This window comes from Physeter macrocephalus, chromosome 1 (genome assembly GCF_002837175.3).
Source record: "Physeter macrocephalus isolate SW-GA chromosome 1, ASM283717v5, whole genome shotgun sequence".
Lineage (NCBI taxonomy): Eukaryota > Metazoa > Chordata > Mammalia > Artiodactyla > Physeteridae > Physeter > Physeter macrocephalus.
The window spans coordinates 87774116-87793515 of record NC_041214.2 but is presented as its reverse complement, the minus strand read 5'-3'; the positions used below and the strand labels follow the sequence as shown (position 1 = coordinate 87793515).

The window sequence follows — 19400 nt, the reverse complement described above, 5'->3', positions numbered from 1 at the left end:
ACGATACATAGCTCCCCACCCCCCAAATTTTTTTTCTTGTGAGGAGGGCTTTACTTTTAGTGGCTTTCAAATATGCAATACAGTATTATTAACTATAGTCACCACGCTGTACAGTACATCGTCATGAATGACTTGTTTATATGTTTATTTATGGAGATTTGTACCTTTGACTACTTTCCCCCATTTTGTCTATCTCCCAAGCTCCGTTGACAATTTTTTAATGAATGAAGTTGAACATCTTTACTTATGTTTAAGGACCATTTAAAAATCTTTATTTGTGAATTGTTTCATTATGTCTTTTTCCCATTTTTCCATCAACCTTTTCCTTTATTCCTCAATTTAAGATATTAAATATTAGTAATATTAGCTCTTTACTTTCTATTGAGTTTTTCATTTTTGCTATTTTAAGTGTCCTAAGCTCCTTTATTTTTTTTAACTGCTCCTTTAAAAAAAAAAATCCCATTCTGGGGCTTCCCTGGTGGCGCAGTGGTTGAGAGTCCGCCTGCCGACCCAGGGGATGCGGGTTCATGCCCCGATCCGGGTTCCTTTATTCCTCAATTTAAGATATTAAATATTAGTAATATTAGCTCTTTACTTTCTATTGAGTTTTTCATTTTTGCTATTTTAAGTGTCCTAAGCTCCTTTATTTTTTTTAACTGCTCCTTTAAAAAAAAAAATCCCATTCTGGGGCTTCCCTGGTGGCGCAGTGGTTGAGAGTCCGCCTGCCGACCCAGGGGATGCGGGTTCATGCCCCGGTCCGGGAAGATCCCACATGCCACGGAGCGGCTGGGCCCGTGAGCCATGGCCGCTGAGCCTGTGCGTCTGGAGCCTGTGCTCCGCAACGGAAGAGGCCACAGCAGTGAGAGGCCTGTGTACCGCAAAAAAAAAAAAAAAAAAAAAAAAAATCCCATTCCTTTTTTCCCCAGTGGATGTAATATTTTCTTCTTTGAGGATAGCGTTGGGTTTTTTTTTCTTCTCTCTTTTTAAAAAAAATTGTGGTAAAATATACATAACATAAAATTTACCATTTAAATAATTTTTAGGTATACAGTTCAGTGGCATTAAATACATTCATATTGCTGTGCAACCATCACCACCATCCATCCTGAGACCCATTTTAATTTTCCTAAACTGAAGCTCTTCACATTAAACAATAACTTCCCTTCTCTCCCCTCCTCAGGTTTTTTAAGTTGACTTCTCTAAATACGCTTTTGCTTTCATCTGTTTGTTTTGGTCTACTTTTTATCCCTGGAAGTGTGGTGATTCTTAGTTATGCTGTCATTTGACCACTAAGAAGTTGCTTGGAGGTTCTGAGCTTGTGGTGGAGCTTGTCTGTTGTGGGGTGCACTGTGGGCCATGCTGGGCCATTCTGTGGGGGCATACCTGTACTTACGTATTTTCTTGTGGATTAATCAGTTTCTCTGAAGAAGAATCTTCCAATCTCCTGCTTGGATGGGTAAGACAGACTGCCAGTGTTTTGGGAGATGAGTGGGAAAGTGTTGCGGGGTCTTATATTCAATATATAATTCCGTCTTCCAACTGTTCCTGGGATCTCCTTGTCTGCAGAACTTCTTTTCTGAAGGAGAAACTTCTAATCTTGGGTTGGGGAGGGACAGTTACCTGCTATGCAGAGTTGGGCAGGGATTTGGGGGTTTCATTGCTTCTTAAACTTTGGGGTAATTGTTTGGGCCTGTGTAGTTGTGGCATCCCCAAATATCAGTATCTGTTGGTCTTTTTGAATGATCTATCCCTACCCCACCCCCTGCCCACCCCCAGAACTGATCTCTTCCCTGAGGGTATAAACTTTTCTGGGAGCTGAGTGGGGAAAGAGGTTGGGGAGGAGTTCCCTATGTAAACTGATTTATCCTCCTGTTTGTACCCCTGCCCTCAGTTGTACATGATGTGCCTGACTGTTCTAGTTAATTCCCTTGAGAAAGTGAAACTTTGATCATCTGCCATGGTAGGAGAAGGGATCTTGGAGTCTAATTGCTTCTTATTCAGACTTTCAACCAGTCCTTCCTTTTTCAGCTCTCCTCCATTCCCTGACCTTCATAGGTATTGTTGCTCTTGGTTCCTGAGCCTTTCTGAGGTCCTGTAACTTGCTGCTTGCCTTCCCCTACTGCTGGCTTAGATTTCAGCTCTTTTGGCTGGCTAAGTCTGTTATCACTCATTCATCTGCTTTCTTCTTTCAGCAGTTTTATTGCTCTTGTCTCCTTTTTTGTTGTCATTGTCCTTGAGAGGTTTTGCCTTTTTAAAAACTCCATTTCTGTCATCTTAATGGGATTTGGAAAGGAAGCAGAAGTAAACATGTGTTCAGTCCTCTTCTCCAACCTTCCCCGACCCCAGAGAAAACTGATGCACAGAAAGGTAATACAGCTTTTCCTAGTAAGTTATTAGTAGGCTGAAATTAGGATATTGGTTTTTTTATTCTTCTGTTCCACCTGCAGTGGCTGGTGCCTTTCTTTCTAGGCTAAAGAACCTTCAGTAATGTTAGATCTTATTAAGTCTGAGGGGAAATCATGTTTGTTTGTTTTTAATATTTATTTATTTGGCTGTGCTGGGTCTTAGTTGCAGCACGCAGGATCTTCATTGCAGCATGCAGGCTCTTAGTTGCAGTGTGCGGGATCTAGTTCCCTTACCAGGGAACGAACCTGGTCCCACTGCATTGGGAGTGCAGAGTCTTAACCACTGGACAACCAGGGAAGTCCCAAATCATGTTTGGTTTTGCCTATCATTTTCATCTACCCTTTCCTGTAAGTGTGTTCCTAAAGTTCACACACACACACACACACACACACACACACACTTACACTTGTGTTGGTTCTTTTTTCTTATACTTACTTGAGAGTCAGAACCATACTGGTTGAGAGCACCTGATAGAGTCCTGTCTCCTCATAGTCACTCAGAAAGTCTTTGACTGACTGACGAAGAGGAGGCTGGTTGGTCTCCCTCTTGAGGTACTGATATTGCGTGCATTTATTGACTGTCTGCCTGTGGATGACTGTACAGAATAAAAGTCCCTGCCTTTCCTTTCTGAAATTTGTTGTATGGGACTTCCCTGGCAGTCCAGTGGTTAAGACTTCGCCTTCCAATGCAGGGGGTGTGGGTTGTATCCCTGGTCAGGAAGCTGAGATCCCACATGCCTTGTGGCCAAAAAACCAAAACATAAAACAGAAGCAATATTGTAACAAATTCAATAAAGACTTTAAATATGGTCTACATCAAAAAAAATCTTTAAAAAAATTTTGTTGTGTGGAACAAATTGTTTTGATGTGAACTCAGTCTTAAATGGTGTCTGGTCCCCTCTGCCTTCTCTATCCTTCATTTTACAAATGAGAACACAGAATTTGGGTGACTTGCTTAAAGTGACTTAGCTAATTGAGAAACAAGGTCAGCACTTAGAAATTCTCTCCTGACTCTAGAAATTCTCTCCTGACTCCCTGCCCTTTCTGCTTCATCAGAAACTGGCTGCATATTGGGAAATGATTCTTGAAATTTGTTTGTATCAGAGGCAGTTACAGCAAATGGGGTCATGTTGGAGCACTCATGTCTTCCCTTATCCTTCATTTTCATTGTGGGGAAAACCTTGATCAGGTAGGATTTCATTATGTCTGATAGTATAAATTGAACTTCATATGCTTTTTTCAATTTTCTAATGTATATTGCTGTGAATATATCTTTATGACTTATTTTTAGGGTAGAAATGTAAATTTTCTTTCTCTTCTTTACAGCTGCATTCAGATCTCATTATGCATCAGAAAAATGAAAAAACAGAGGAAAATTCTATGGAGGAAAGGAATCCACTTAGCCTTTTCTGAGAAATGGAATACTGGGTTTGGAGGCTTTAAGAAGTTCTACTTTCACCAACAGTTGTGCATTCTGAAAGCCAAGTTGGGAAGGCCAGTTACTTGGAGCAGGCATTTAAGGCATTTCCAGTGCAGAAAGAAGGCCCTTCAAATCCAGAAAACGTGGATCCAGGATGAACCCCTTTTTGCTAAGGCAAAGTCCAATGTGGCTGTTCAGAATCTTAGTACTTTGTCCTCTAAAGTGAAAGGAAAGGACACTAAACACTTCATTTCCTCCTCAAGAACCTTCCTGAAACTCCAAGCAGAGAAGTTGCTATCATCAGCAAAGAACTCTGATCATGAATACTCTGGAGAGAAAAGTCTCTTGAAGGCAGCCACTGACATACCAGCAAATAGTGTTTTAAGTCAGGCCAGTGGTCACAGACCTAGGACGGAGCCACAAGCTTCTGATCCTCCTATGAAGTTCAATGGGGAGAGCCAGAGTCCAGGTGAGAGTGGCACAATTGTGGTCACCTTGAGCAACCATAAGAGAAAGCGCTTTTGTTATGGCTGCTACCGAGGGCTGGAGCACCACAGGAGTGGGGGACCCCTGATTCCAAGAAAGTTCCAACTTAATCAACATAGAAGAATAAAAGTATCTCCTCATATGATGTATGAGAAATTATCCATGATTAGATTTCGGTACAGGATTCTCAGATCCCAGCACTTCAGAACAAAAAGCAAAGTTTGCAAGCTAAAAAAAGCCCAGCGAAGCTGGGTGCAGGTCACTGGGGACCATCAAGAGACCCTTAGGGAGAACAGTGAGGGTGGCGGTTGCAGCTTATTCCCTTCCCCAGAACCTAAAGACCCTTCTTGTCGGCATCAACCATACCTTCCAGATATGGACAGCAATGCTGTGGTGAAGGGAAAGAACTCTCATGTGCCTGATGGCCACACTAAAGGAAGCCCTCTCTTGGGCAAGGAGTTTAGTTTAGATGAAGCATTCCCTGACCAACAGAATGGCAGTGCCACATACATCTGGGACCACTCACCCTGTTCCTCTCCTAAGTGGGAGTGTACAGAGCTGATTCATGACATCCCCTTACCAGAACATCATTCTAATAACATGTTTATCTCAGAAACCGAGAGAGAAGCTATGGCTCTGGGTCAGGAAAATCGGACAAGTACTGTCAATGATGACAGAGTAAAACTGTCAGTGTCTGGGGCAGATCAATCTGTGAGTAGTGTAGATGGGCCTGTGTCCGAAGAGACTGTTCAGAATGAGAGCTCATGCCAGATGGATGAGGATGGATCTTTCAAGCAGAACATTCTTAGTTCTAAGTTGCTGGACCACCCTTACTGTAAAAGTCCACTGGAGGCTCCTCTGACGTGCAGTGGACTCAAACTAGAAAATCAAGTGGGAGGTGGGAAGAACAGTCAAAAAGCCTCTCCAGTGGATGATGAACAGCTGTCAATCTGCCTTTCTGGTATGCACTCTTCCTTTATTCTCCCTCAATCTCCGGCCCACACCTGCTGTCCATTATCCTTTCTAGGAGAGTCCTATTTGGTCCTTCCCCACGTGGATTTCCCTTTTAAGCAGTTAGACATTCTTTTATATTGCTGTATTATATAGATGTTCCATAGTTTAGTTAGTTTTGTTGTTTTTTTTTTTGATGTTGGGGGTAGGAGTTTTATTAATTTATTAATTTATTTTTGCTGTGTTGGGTCTTCATTTCTGTGCGAGGGCTTTCTCCAGGCTCCAGACGCGCAGGCTCAGTAGTTGCGGCTCACGGGCCCAGTTGCTCCGCGGCATGTGGGATCCTCGCAGACCAGGGCTCGAACCCGTGTCCCCTGCATTAGCAGGCAGATTCTCAACCACTGCGCCACCAGGGAAGCCCATAGTTTAGTTAGTTTTTGATTGACGGACACTTGTGTTGCTTTTAGTTGTTTCCCTCTATAAACAATGGTGCAGTGGAATTACTTCTTTATACTTCTGTGGTTGTTTTTGTAAGTTAAATTCCTAGTAGTAGAAATGATGATGGAAGGATAATCACACTTAAAATTTTAAGAGAATTGTTAAATTGCCATCTAAAAAGTTAAACCCGTTTGCATTTGCTAAAGTTTGCTAGTCTCATAGATCACAGGAGAGTTCTTTGTTTTAATTTGCCTTTTAAAATTTAAAGTTTGAACATCTTTTTCTGTCTTTGCCATTTTTTGTCTGTATATAATTTTACTTTGCCTTTTTCTCAATTGGATTGTTTATATTTTATTTATTTAATATATGAGAAGCTCCTATGTACCATTGTAGGCTCTAAGAATGTGGCAACAAACAGGATATACTGATTCTTACCCTCATGGTCCTTAGCATCATTATAGTTTTTTTTTTTTTTTATGAGAATCACTATAAAGTTATAATGTAAATACATTTTTTAAATGTGAAAAGGCATAAAATTTCCTTTATAGACAACTTCTCATTTATCTGCCATGTAATGTGAAATGTGCCTATAATAAAATAAGTATGATTCTTATGAGAGAATAGAGCGAGATCAAATTCACCATTAAGAAAAACATGCATACGAGGCTATGAATTTTACTGAGGACAAAGGCCATTACTTTAAATACTTTTAAATTCCTGAGTTCCTGATAGGGTTCTCAGAACAGAGTTTCTTGGTTAGTGAATAGCAAATTGATTTATTGGTTTAATTAGCAACTATGGAGCTTCCTGACAACAATATAAAATTAGTGGATAATTCACCAGAAACTGGCTTCTAGATTTTCATTTTAGTTACTACTTTGAAACAACATAATTTAGTACCAAAGGTTTAAACACCCAGTATAATTGCTAGACTGTGAAATCAGCATTATTTATATCTCATCAGCTATACAAAACTCATCATTTTTTCTTTTGAAAACGGTAGTAGAAATCCCAAAGAATAAGGGAGAAACTACTAATTAAAGGTCATGTTTACTAATCTAGCACCGTAATTCCATTCTCAGGACCTCCCAAGTGGCTGGAAGGAGGAAGGGAAGAAGTGAGGATGTTGGAAAAGTAAGGGTTGTTCTTAACTTGTGGCCCCATTTGTGCTGTAAGGCAATGCAAGGTCTAGCAAAGAAGAAAATTGCTGAGGCTGGAGATGAAAACAAAAGCTTTTGGTTCAGATGGTAAAGGAGGCCCTCAAGAACAGTAGAATCAGTTTATCCAGGAGGCAGTGCTAGAGTCGGCCTCATGAACTAGGGATTTTCTTTTTGGCGTCCACGTCCTTTTTAATTTCTTCAAGTATGTCATAGTTCTGAGCCAGATACATTCCCACCACATTGCCAAGAGTAAATCCAAGCAGGAACTGGAGCATAGTGTCGGCAAGGAGGGCTTGAAGGGCGACTGCAGCTCCTTGGGCCATCTGAGCCTGCCTCCCCCGGCCTAGTTTTAAAGATGTTAAATTAAATTTTGGTTAAAGCCCTCAGTACCCCGACTTTGTGTATGACATTTTTGCTTAACAGAAAATTTCAATTCTTACATAGTAAAATTTATTTGTCTTTACTTTATGGCTTCAAGTTTTTACATAGTGCTTTAAAGTCTTCTTGTCAAAATCTACCCCATGAAGTCATTTGGTATAAACACTTCTGGAAGATAATATGGCAGTATCAGTCTTTGACCCATTCCCCTTCTTGCAATTTAGCCAAGATATAAAAGAGTACAAATATATTTGTACAGGGGCATTACTTGGTAATGAAACACTGAGGACAACCAAAGCAAGTGTTTTTATGGACCTATAAATTACAGCATATCCAGGCAGTATACTATGAAGCTATTAAAGAATAAATTCGATCTATATCTTGATACTGACCACTGTCTATACAAAGTGAAAAAAGCAAGTTGCAAAACAGGAGGCCGTTTTGTTAAAAGATACATGTGCACATAATGAGTACATGTATATATGTGTGCACATGCATTTGTATAGGACCTACCTGGACAGATATATCAAATTGTTAAAAATGGCTTTTTCTGGGGAGTTAGGAGAGTTACTTCTTGGTGGTTTAAACAATTCTGAACACTTTGCTTTTTCAACCATTAAGTATGTATAAAAAACTTTTCCCCACAAAATGACAAAGTACAGAGTCCTAGAAAATCTTTTTTAAAAAATTTCTGTTGTTTATACTGTCCTAGAATGAAGACAAATTTCCCTACTATGAGGTTAGCAGAACCATGATTCATAAATCTGAAAAAGTTAGCATTTACCCACAATACCAATTAACTTACAAATATATATGTAGCACTTCCAAAAAAAGTTGATAACTTGACTATGTCATATAGTAAAACTGTAGCATAACGTGAAGACGAATTTTTTACAGAATTCACATTTAGTGATCTGTAATGTAGTTATTTTAATAGGCTAAAAGAGAAAAATCATGGTATATCAGCAAGTACTGAAAGCCTGATAATAAAGCTTAGCTTCCTTTGTGTTTAAATCTCTTTGAAAACTAGGAATAAAGAAAACTTCCTTCAGTTAGTAAAGAATATCTGTCAGAAACCAATAGTAGGTTTAAGAGGATGAAGTAAGCCCATGGAATCTCCTCTTCCTCCTACCAAACCTATAGAAATTATGAATAATATATTTAAAACATGTATCTCTATACTCAAAAACAAGGAGAGTTTTGGTAGATCAAAAACTGAGAAACTAACAAGGCATTAAGTAGAGGGAAGATCCAGAGGGGAGCCCCAGTGACAGAAGGAAGATTAGTGCAGGAAAATGGTGCAGCACTGAGGGTGTACCATTTCTGGAGATGGTGGAGGTGGAGAGGAAAGGGGAGACCCGTGGTAAAAGACCGAGTAGTTGGAAAATCTCCACAAAAGCATCTCTCCCTGCCTGTGCCATATATCAGCAAGGAGGATATCTGCTATCAAGCTGAAATTTCTCCCCCTACCCCAATTTTATTGAGGTATAATTGACATATAGCACTGAAATTCTAAGAATAGGAGATTGGTGTGGAGAGACGGGACATTCCCCTCTCCTGCGCCATTACTTATAACGCCTGGCAAGAATGAAGAACAACCCTTTCCAGAAGAACAGTTTTGGGGGTTCTTAGTATCCCCACATTGAAAATAGTTCAAGGCAGAGCAAAGCTACTGCCCATCACAGCCTTCCCTCCACCCGCAAGTTATTCAAGTAGAGATAAGCCTGTAATCTGTCACCAAACATCTGGGGAAAGCGAACACAATGGAAGAGACAAATTGAACTAAACTCGAGTAATCAGGATTAATAGAGCAATCAGAATAGGAATCAGTATAGGACGGTCAGCATGGTATATGCTCCCTTAATTGACTTTGTAGTGTTAGTCAATATTCTGTGGTGTCCTGAATGCTGGCTCTTCTCTAATGTAACTGCACATTATGGTCATTTTGTATTTATATATTTATTAAGAGCCCATTGTACTTATCAAAATTTACTTTTGTGTTTCATATTTTTATCAAATATTGCATAAACTGATGCAGTATTCAGAAAGTTACTCCCTTCAAAACCAAGTTGAATGCTTTTCAACAACAGTAGTGTTATGTTTGTACAAGACAACTTTAAAAAATTTCAGGGAGGGTAGGAAAGTCTAGGATTCTGTACTCAGATTAACTGTTTTGGAAGGAAAAGAAATAGATTCCTGTATCACAATATGTTCCAGGTGGATTGAAAAGTTAACTAATTAGAAACATACAGATAAACAAAAACTTGTACACAAATATTCATAGCATCATTATTCATAGTAGCCAAAAAGTTTAAAAATCCTAAATGTCCATCACCTGATGAATAGATGAATAAAATTTTGGTATACCTATACAATGGAATATTATTCTGCCATAAAAAGGAATGAAGTACTGATATATTTCAGTTTGGGTGAACCTTGAAAACATGCTAAGTGAAAGAAGTCAGACACAAAAGGCTACATACCATATGATTCTATCGATTTGAAATGTTCAGAGTAGGCAAATACATAGAGATAAAAAGTAGATTAATGGTTGCCAGGGGCTGGGGAGGGGGGGAATAAGGAGTGATTGCTAATACATACAAAGTTTTTTTGTGGAGTGATACAGATGTTCTGGAATTAGGTAATGGTAATAGTTGTATAACTCTGAATGTATAAAAACCCACTGAATTGTAGACTTTTAAGAGGATGAATTTTGTGGTATGTGAATCATAGCTTAAGCTATTAAAAAAAACCCCACGAGACCATTTTTATAATCTCATATTGATAAGACATTTTAAAGCATGATAGGAAACTCAGAAGCAATAAAAATATACCAATTTGACTCCATAAACATTAAAATTAAACATTAAAATTAACAACTTAAATGGTCATCAGCAGGGAATTGGTTAAAATATGGCAGATCAATTTAATGGACCACTAGATTGTTTTGAATTGACTTAGGGAAAAAAAATCCGTGTATTGAATATAAAAAAGCAGCTTCCAGAAGAGTGAGTATAGTTTGCTACTTACATGTTTAAGACATGCATGTTCATTAGGGCATAAAAGTTCTAAAGGAATTATGGGGTGGCTGCCACTTTATTTTAAAATGTTTATGGTCATGTATTGATACTAGAATAAATACTTAAAGCTTGTTCCCATTTCAAGTTTATAAAAATATTCAGCCGTATTTTCTAGACTATTAATGTGTTATTTTTACATGTAGGTGTTTGGAAAAAACTAAAGATGGATTCCTACATTCTTTACAAAATGAATTTCAACTGTGAACAAAAGATTTACTTGGTAGTTCTAATACTATTTATTGATTAATTCATCTTTTCCCCATGATTATGAGATGCTGCCTGCCATTCAGATTCCTGTCTGATTGGTTTCTCTGTTTCTGTGATAGCACTATTCTGCTTCAATCACTGTTATTTGGTTTTATAATTTGATGGGATTTGGCCCTCCTTCTCCTCTTCTCTCTTGCCCCTATTCACCTCTCCTCCTTAATCTTTTTCAAAAACTTCTAAGAATTTCTCACAGTTTTGTCCCAAGATGAATTTGGATTTGTTTTTTCAATTAAACCAATGAACAAACAGTGGCTTTTGATTGGTATTGCATTACATTAATAGACTAATTTAGGGAAATTGCATTCATTTTAATATGGAGTTTTCTTGTCTAAAAACCAAAGAATTACTCCATTTATTGACCTGTGTCCCTTACTAGAATTTGGTAGTGCTTTTCACTTGTTTAATAAGTTTAATAAACTTAAGCACATTCCTTAAGTTTATTCTTAGATATTTTGTGCCTTTCTTATTTTTGATGGGACCTTTCTGACATGTGTATTGTATCTTGTTGGAGAACCAAGTGGTTGCATTTCATATGTGCACAACACAATGAACCCCTTCCCACTTTCAGGGTGGGATGTGATCCAAGTGACCCATATCAGTTGTTGCAAGAAAAAGCTGTCTAACACAGTTGGTTAAACATGATGAGTAATTTAACTTCTAAGAAACACCTCAGTTTTTGTTTTTCACATTATTACCTTTTGTACTTACAGGATGGAATATAATTTGAACTCTAATTTTTCATTGTTTTGTTTTTTTCCTAATATTTTATCCTTTGTTTCTTGGTCATACTAAAATTTTAGTACTTTTGGAATAAAAGAAATTGTATATTCCAAATGCATTTTCCTTTTTGGTTCATTGGTTTGGTGAAAACAAGTGGGTAAATAGTGAATTTAACTCTCATTTTATTTTTTTATTTTTATTTTTTGGCTGAGCCCTGCAGCAAGTGGGATCTTAGTTCCCCAACCGGGGATCAAACCACTGCCCCTTGCAGTGGAAGTGCGGAATCCTAACCATTGGACCTCCAGGGAATCCGTAACTCTCAGTTTAAGAAGTCTGTTTTTTGGGTTACTCTTGGCCCATGGGTATTAGAAGGGAAAGGTAAAATGAAGAACTAAGTTGTTTTGTAGAGAAGAGATAATAAATATTTCCTGCATTGGAGGTGGCACAGCATAGACGTTAACGGCTCAGTTTCTGTTGTCACATAACCTACAGTCAGAACCTGATTTCTGCCATATGCTAGTTAACGGTCCTTGGGGAAGTTATTTAACCTCCTTAAGCCACCTGTCTCCATTTTTAAAGTAGGGATACTGTCTAACACATAGGATAGTTATAAGGATGAAACGAGGTATGCTAGTGCTTGGCTTATGAGTACTTTTTTTTTTTTTAATTATGTATTTATTTTTGGCTGCATTGGGTCTTCGTTGCTGTGCACGGGCTTTCTCTAGTTGCGGAGAGTGGAGGCCACTCTGTTGCAGTGCACAGTCTTCTCATTGCAGTGGCTTCTCTTGTTGTGGAGCACGGGGTCTAGGCACGTGGGCTTCAGTATGAGTGCGTTTTTAACTGTTGTTTACTTCCGGTCCTAGTGAGATAATGGTGTGCATCAGTGAGACATTGTCATTAGGGTTCTCCTTGAAGATCCAGGTAGGGCTTTTCTACTGCATTACCAATCCATGTTTATCATTGGAAAGTGAAAACAAAAATACAGATAAGAGGAAAAAAACATAACAAACATAACAACTTAAAATCCCCCAAACACTGCCGTCCAGAAATAACATTGTTAACATAACAAGGACACCTCTTGTTACAAGTTTGGAATTGGGTCCATATTCGCTTGGTAGAAGAGATTGCTTTCTTATTTGAAGAGTCTCAATTAAGGTTGTTGGGCCTAAAGTTTAATTTTTTGTTATTAGGGGCAATATTTTTGTATAAAATTTGTTCCTTAAATTCAGTTTCTCAAATGTTGGGAATCCTTATCTTCTGTTTGGGTCCATTCTCCCATGTAGACACAAGACTGTGCTTAGACAGCTGTAAGATATGATACAGTAAACACTATCGGCAAACATAGGCCGAATGGATTCCTAGTGTAGAAGCCCCAAGTCATCATCTCCTACTCTGACTAAACTGGAACATGGGACTCCCTTTCTGTCTTCTGTATGCCTAAAGCCTAGACCAGGAGCAGACGTAAGCAAGCAACTCTTTCCTGCTTACTATACTCTTAAGCCTTTCAAGTTGGGAGCTACTCTGGTGGGAGACTAACAGGAGGAAAATAGGTTTTTCACACATTTGTCTGCACCTCCCCCATACAAAACACTCCATTTCCAGGACAGTTACTGTGTTGTGATCATTCCTGTCCATTTTATATAGATACTTAGCAGAGGCCATTCTTGAAGTTAGAAAGGGGGCTGGGTAAAATAAGTGACTAACAGTCCTCATTTTTTCCATCTTAACTCAGTGGACTTAACTGTCAGACCGATGGTTAGCCAGACTGTTGCTCTCGCCACTCAGCATCAGTGGATAGCCTAAGTCGTATCTCCACTTCTGTGAGCCTCTAAGCCTTCCCTCAGCTTCTTTGTAGTTACTTAGTAATAATGGCCCGGTTTTATTTCCTAGCATATTTTTAGGTATATTTCTTCAGTGGATCCTCTTGGAAACCATTAAAATGCATATACCTATTACTTAAGTTGACGTAAAGACTAGCCTGTATCCTGTCCAAGAGGTCATTCTTCAATTCTGTTTCCTCTTTTAAAACATGCCTCACCAGCTGTTATCCAATTAAGCTCACTTCATAGGGTTAAGCTCACCTCATAGGGTTATGCAGTATCATGAGTATTAAAATAACTATCAAATTGTATATTAAAAATGCCTTAGTATGTGTCCCTTGTTATGAGATGTGAAATTTCACACCTTTATCAAATAATAAATACAATAACAGTGATCTCAACAATTCTAATTGTGATTTTTAAAAAGATAATTTCTTCAGTTACCACATGTGATAGACACATTTTAACTAGGTGATTAAACCCTTTAGGTTTTACCTTTGGGAGATAGGATTCTTCTCCAAGGTTAAGATAAGATAAATGTCAGTCTTAAGTTTCAGCTATCCATTTTCTAACAATGCATCAGTAGCTTAAAAATCCAATGTGAAATGATGCCTTAGAGCATTTCTCTCTAGATTGGAATGGTGAGGGCCTGATCCATTTAATTTTTTTTTTTTTACAAAATATAACTTTTAAAAGATTTCTTTTTATAATGCATTTAGTAATGTAGGTTAAATGTATGTTAAGTGTTGTGTATAGGTTAAGTAATGGGACAGTGACTGCTGAAAATGGCTTTTCCATCTTAATTTTTCTTTCTTCCTTTATTTAAGGATTCCTAGATGAGGTTATGAAGAAGTATGGCAGTTTGGTCCCACTCAGTGAAAAAGATGTCCTTGGAAGATTAAAAGATGTCTTTAACGAAGACTTTTCTAATAGGTTTGTCAATGATGCTTAAGTTAAGCCATTGAAAAGAAAATTATTGGCTTATATGACTTTTCTTTTGATTAAAAAAAAAGATACTTAGCAATAAACTGAGTTGAACTTTTGTTTCGTGTTTTTTTTTTATTTTTACTTTCAAAATATTTCTGTTTCAGAAAACCTTTTATCAATAGGGAGATAACAAACTATCGGGCCAGACATCAAAAATGCAACTTCCGCATCTTCTACAATAAGCACATGCTGGATATGGATGATCTGGCAACCCTGGATGGTCAGAATTGGCTGAATGACCAGGTTAGTGTATTGTATATTCTCAGCATGGAAGTTGCAGAGGATGTTGGACAATAAAATGTAATTAATAACCTCTAGGTTGGCCTCACAATTATCTTTTGGAATCAAGGATTCTTTATTCCTTACTGAAGTGACTCATTCACTAACCTAGTACAGTATTGGAAAGGTTTGATTACTGTTAGCAGTAGCAATATGTTATTCATTCTGAGTGGATGTTCTGAATTGCATAGGGTTATTAGTAAGCTGGTTTTATGTTGACTTTTTATAGGTCATTAATATGTACGGTGAGCTGATAATGGATGCAGTCCCAGACAAAGTAAGTGAAAACTTTCTCTTTAGGAGAAAGAGTCCTTGTGTATTTAAAGAAGAAGCTTTTTTTAACTTTATGTAATTATTTGATATTTCTTAGATTTTTTAAAAGGAGATTTTTGTCTTGATATGTGCTAGGATTGCGCATAAGGTCTATAAAATCATTTCAGCATAAGAAAGTCATGATGCCAGTGTTTTCCTGCTTATTTATTTCAGAATGGGTGTGTTTTTTGATATCTTGAGGAGGCTTTTTTTTTTTCTTTAGTGGGGAGATGCACAAAAAGGACTATTTGCTTTGAGTTTTTAAATTTAACTTAAAAAAAATTTAACTTAATGTATTACTCCCTTTAAAAATGTAGTAAAGTACTATTCATCTTCACTTTTTCTTGGATTAATCTTTGATATACTCAGTTTAAATTCAAACTAACCCCCCTTAAACTCTAAAATTTCCTCAAGAGCTTAGTTACTATTTTTTTAAATTTAATATATGAAATTTTCTTTCTGAGTACTCACATTGCCTGATGGGGAGGCTTTAATTTCAATAAGCAAAAGCTTTCTAAGTACTTTATAAACTTTTATAAATCTAATAATTTAAACAGGTAAATATAATGAATCTCAGATTCCAACACTTTATTAATAAAGACAAAATGTCATAACTTTCCACTTAAAATCAAAAATCTGTTATACATTTTAAATTGGTATCATGAAGCTAATCTGTCAGAGTCTCTATTTTGTCAAATTCTCTTAATCATCAGAAGTCTAAACATACACCTGTATGTTTAGATTTAAACACCAGATGATTTTTAACATAAAAGTATTAATTTCAAGGGTATAATTTCCCTTCATTACCACTACATTTAATTCTAAACCTTCATTGGATGAAAAGGACACTTAACCAAGGCCGTGGTTCTCAAAGTATAGTAGTACCGAAACCAGCAGCATCAGCATCACCTGGGAATTTACTAGGAATGCAGAGTTTTGGATCTAACCCATACCTACTAAATCAGAAACTGGAGGTGGGCCTCAGCAGTCTGTGTTTTAACAAGCCCTGCAGATTCTGAAGGACTCAAAGTTTGAGGATTACTGTCTAGATACAGCTACTACAAGCCTTTTTTATTGATAGCTTAAACTGTGATTCTCAAAACAAATGTGCATCAGAATCCTCAGAAACCAGATTGCTGAGCCCTACCCTCATAGTTTCTGCTTTAGTAGGACCGGAGTGGGGCCTGAGAATTTCCCTTTTAACAAGTTCCCAGGTGATGCTGATACTGCTGGTCTGGTGACCACACCCTGAGAACCTCAGCACTAAGGGGACAGTTTTATCACGTCAAGTGAGTCAAAGTTACTGAGTGAACACTTTAAGACCATAGTATGTTTACTGTCTCAGGTGAGCTGATACTCATTTATAAGCCAGAATTTTGAAAAAGCCAAGGATGCAAGACATGATGCTACATACGACTAGGGTAATTTTTTCAGTGCTAGAAATGATCATGCTAAAGACGTTTTATAGTTGTTATGACTATAGGAGTCTCCAAGTCTACATCCTTCAGATGGGGTTAGTTTTGTACTCCACATCCCTTGAGTTCAAAGTAATTCTTACCTGATTCTTTCATAGCCTCTTTCAACTTCATCACCTGATTTGACAGGATTTATCAGGTTGCTTCTTTACTTGATTGGATTCAGGTAATTTATTTACTGCCCTATTCCAGTTCTGACTATAGACCAACCACATCTGTAAGGTCATCCTAATGAAAATTTGAAACAGTCTTCTTTGAACTGGTTAATGTATGTTTTGGTCATTATTTTTAAGAAGAAACTTTTCCTCATTTTTTGGTCCATCTTAACATTCAGGGATTTTAAAATTTCCATTTTCTTGTGAAGTTAAGTCTTGGCACAGCTTAATATAATCTGAGTGCTTGTATTTGATGTCTTTCTAGGTTCACTTCTTCAACAGCTTTTTTCATAGACAGCTGGTAACCAAAGGATATAATGGAGTAAAAAGATGGACTAAAAAGGTATTCTCTTTATTTCTTTTTTTTTAATTTCTTTTTTATTCTAAATTTGAAATGCAGATGATAAGCCACTTTTTGAGTGGAAGGATAACTTAACTTTATTGCCAATTATGATGTTAATTAGAAACAGGCTTTTTAATGTAAGTTTTTTATTGCTTCTTTTGAATCTTTTTATTTTTTTATCATCATTTGATTATGTTTAGTTTTTAATTTTATTTATTTTTATAGATCTTTATTGGAGTATAATTGCTTCACAATACTGTGTTAGTTTCTGTTGTACGACAAAGTGAATCAGCCATATGCATACGTATATCCCCATATCCCCTCCCTCTTGAGCCTCCCTCCTACCCTCCGTATCCCACCCCCTAGGTCATCACAAAGGAATCTTTTTGCTTGAAAGACAAGACTCTAGTAAAATTCTTGAGTCTATCCAGTTGATTGGAATCTGCTATAACAGAAAGCACTGGATTGGAAGTTCATGGTTCTGACATTGCTATTAGCTTGCTGTACAACTTAGACAAGACACTTAATTTGGGCTTCAGATTGCTTATTTATAAAACAAAATGATAAATTAGAGCAATCCCTAAGGTACTTTCCAACCTTAATTTCTCTCAGTATTCACTGACTGTCAGAAACATTATTTTAAAAGCCTATTTATATTCTATTTTTGGTATTTTGAAATTACCAACAAGTTCAAAATCCACAGTCATAGGTCTAAAGGTAATGTAACTTTTCACTTTTCATACTGGATGGGTTAGAGAAATTAGGAGTAAGTCTTGTCTTACGTAGTTGTGGGTGGAAATAATTTTTTGCAAAGTACAAACACCTTATTGAACATTGCTATATAGGTAATATGTTCAAGGCATCATCAGTAGTGTCAAGATAAACTAAATGTGGTTGAAGAGTGCACATCTGGGGAAATAGATATAATAAACTCAGGATTCAGACCTGGGTTCAGATCCTTTTTTTTCACACACACACACTGTATTTTATTTTTACAAGAGATAAATAGACTGACACCAAGCATTGTAAATGGATGACCACAACAAAAGCAACAATGATTGCAATTACCAAACACGAAACACACTTATACTATGTCATAATATTGACATTCAGTCCAGTAATCCTCCACTGTAACAGCTCCTTTACTTTGCAGTGAAAATTAATTTGTATATTTTTTGCCCCTGAGTCCTTTGGGATTTTTTTTTATTCAAATGAAGTCACAGAAATTATAATCATCCTCATCAGTTCACTCAGTCCCATGTAATTAATTTTTTTTATCTTGATCTTTTGTTAGCAGTTTTATGAGTTCATCAGTTTTCCATTAGAGTTCTGAAAATTCTTATTCATTCAGTTCATCAGTATAGTCAGTTACCAGAAACCTGTACTTGTCAGAGTCTTTTCCATGAATTCCTTGAAGATGAAACCCTTTTATAGGAGCATATTTGCAAAAGCATCAAAGTACACCCAGAACTGTCTGTAAATGACAAAAGACTTAAAAATGACCACGGTTAAAGATTTGATGAAAGTTCATAATAATGCAATTGACAAGGAAATTTAGCTATTTCTGAGATATACATTTTAAAGTAATAGCTAGAATTATGACTTAAAACATTATACCAGAACATATAAGATTTTTTTGGTTCAGATCCTGGTTCAGCCACTTAACTGGTTCTAAGACCTTGGGCAAATTACTTAATTCCTTTAAGCTTCAGTTTCATCATCTATAAAATAGGAATATCAGTTTTATTTATCTTGTGAGGATTAAATGAGATAATGCATGTAAACCACTAATCACATGATAAACACACATTAAGTGGTCATCATTTTTATATTATGATGGTAGAAGCATGGGAGAAGACTAGTGTAGCTGGAATGCAGAGCAAAGAAGAGAGTGGCATAAAGTGGATCTGATCCAGAGATCAGGGCCTTGAGGTCTGTGTTTTAAATTTTATCCTAAATGCGTAAGAATCTATTGAAGGGTTGTAGGTGACGACATCCAATTTGTAGTCTGCTCTAGTGGCACTGAAGAAGATGGACAAGTGTGGGAGCAAAGTTGATGTGGGTAGAACAGGAGGCCGCTGCAGATTGATGATACTTTAAATTAGAATGGTAGAGATGGAAGATGTACACAAATATGAGTGTGACCTAGGGAGTAAAATAAAAGGACTTGGTGATGAGTAGGTTATGGGAATGAAGGAGAAGGAAGTGTGAAAGATGACTTCTGAGTATGTGGCTTGTGCCACTGGATGGGCTGTGGTGGTGTTTATATTAGAAAAATTGAGGACAACTAATTAGTAGGGGATTGGTCAAATTAAAACTGTACATACATATAATAGGATGCCACTTAACCAGGAAAAGTTACATAGCTGAGGAAAGATGATCATATGTAGCATGGATTAGAGAAAGGTTAGACAGGTATACCTTGGAGATATTGTAGGTTTGGTTCCAGACCACCACAATAAAGTGAATATTGCAATAAAGTGAGTCACTGGATTTTTTGGTTTCCCAGTGCGTATAAAAGTTATTTTTACACTATATTGTAGTCCCTTATGTTTGCAATAGCATTATGTCTAAAAAAATAATGTGCATACCTTAATTAAAAATACTTTTTTGGGGCTTCCCTGGTGGCGCAGTGGTTGAGAATCCGCCTGCCGATGCAGGGGACACGGGTTCGTGCCCCGGTCCGGGAAGATCCCACATGCCGCGGAGTGGCTGGGCCCGTGA

General features: G+C 37.3%; 2 protein-coding genes across 6 annotated transcripts in view; one reads left to right on the top strand and one right to left on the bottom strand.

Moving 5' to 3' along the window:
* Positions 1-19400, top strand: part of SENP5 (SUMO specific peptidase 5) — a 38959-nt gene that overhangs the window by 7021 nt on the left and 12538 nt on the right. For 4 of the 5 annotated variants that reach the window (XM_007115227.4, XM_028492595.2, XM_007115224.4 and 1 more), the window contains exons 2-7: positions 3462-3594; positions 3732-5272; positions 13953-14058; positions 14217-14355; positions 14621-14668; positions 16599-16676. In XM_007115227.4, coding sequence (XP_007115289.2) covers positions 3533-3594; positions 3732-5272; positions 13953-14058; positions 14217-14355; positions 14621-14668; positions 16599-16676 — 1974 coding nt within the window. In that variant the 5' untranslated portion in view covers positions 3462-3532. The remainder of the gene's footprint in view (positions 1-3461; positions 3595-3731; positions 5273-13952; positions 14059-14216; positions 14356-14620; positions 14669-16598; positions 16677-19400) is intronic. The other variant, XM_007115225.3, reaches the window with a different exon arrangement.
* Positions 6605-7889, bottom strand: LOC102984218 (short transmembrane mitochondrial protein 1-like). The gene has a single exon (XM_024124203.3). The coding sequence runs from the start codon at positions 7181-7183 to the stop codon at positions 7010-7012; it is 174 nt and encodes a 57-aa protein (XP_023979971.1). The 5' UTR covers positions 7184-7889; the 3' UTR covers positions 6605-7009.

Bases quoted from the DNA above. Each gene is read 5' to 3' on its own strand.
- LOC102984218 (XM_024124203.3), bottom strand. From the start codon at position 7,183: ATGGCCCAAGGAGCTGCAGTCGCCCTTCAAGCCCTCCTTGCCGACACT.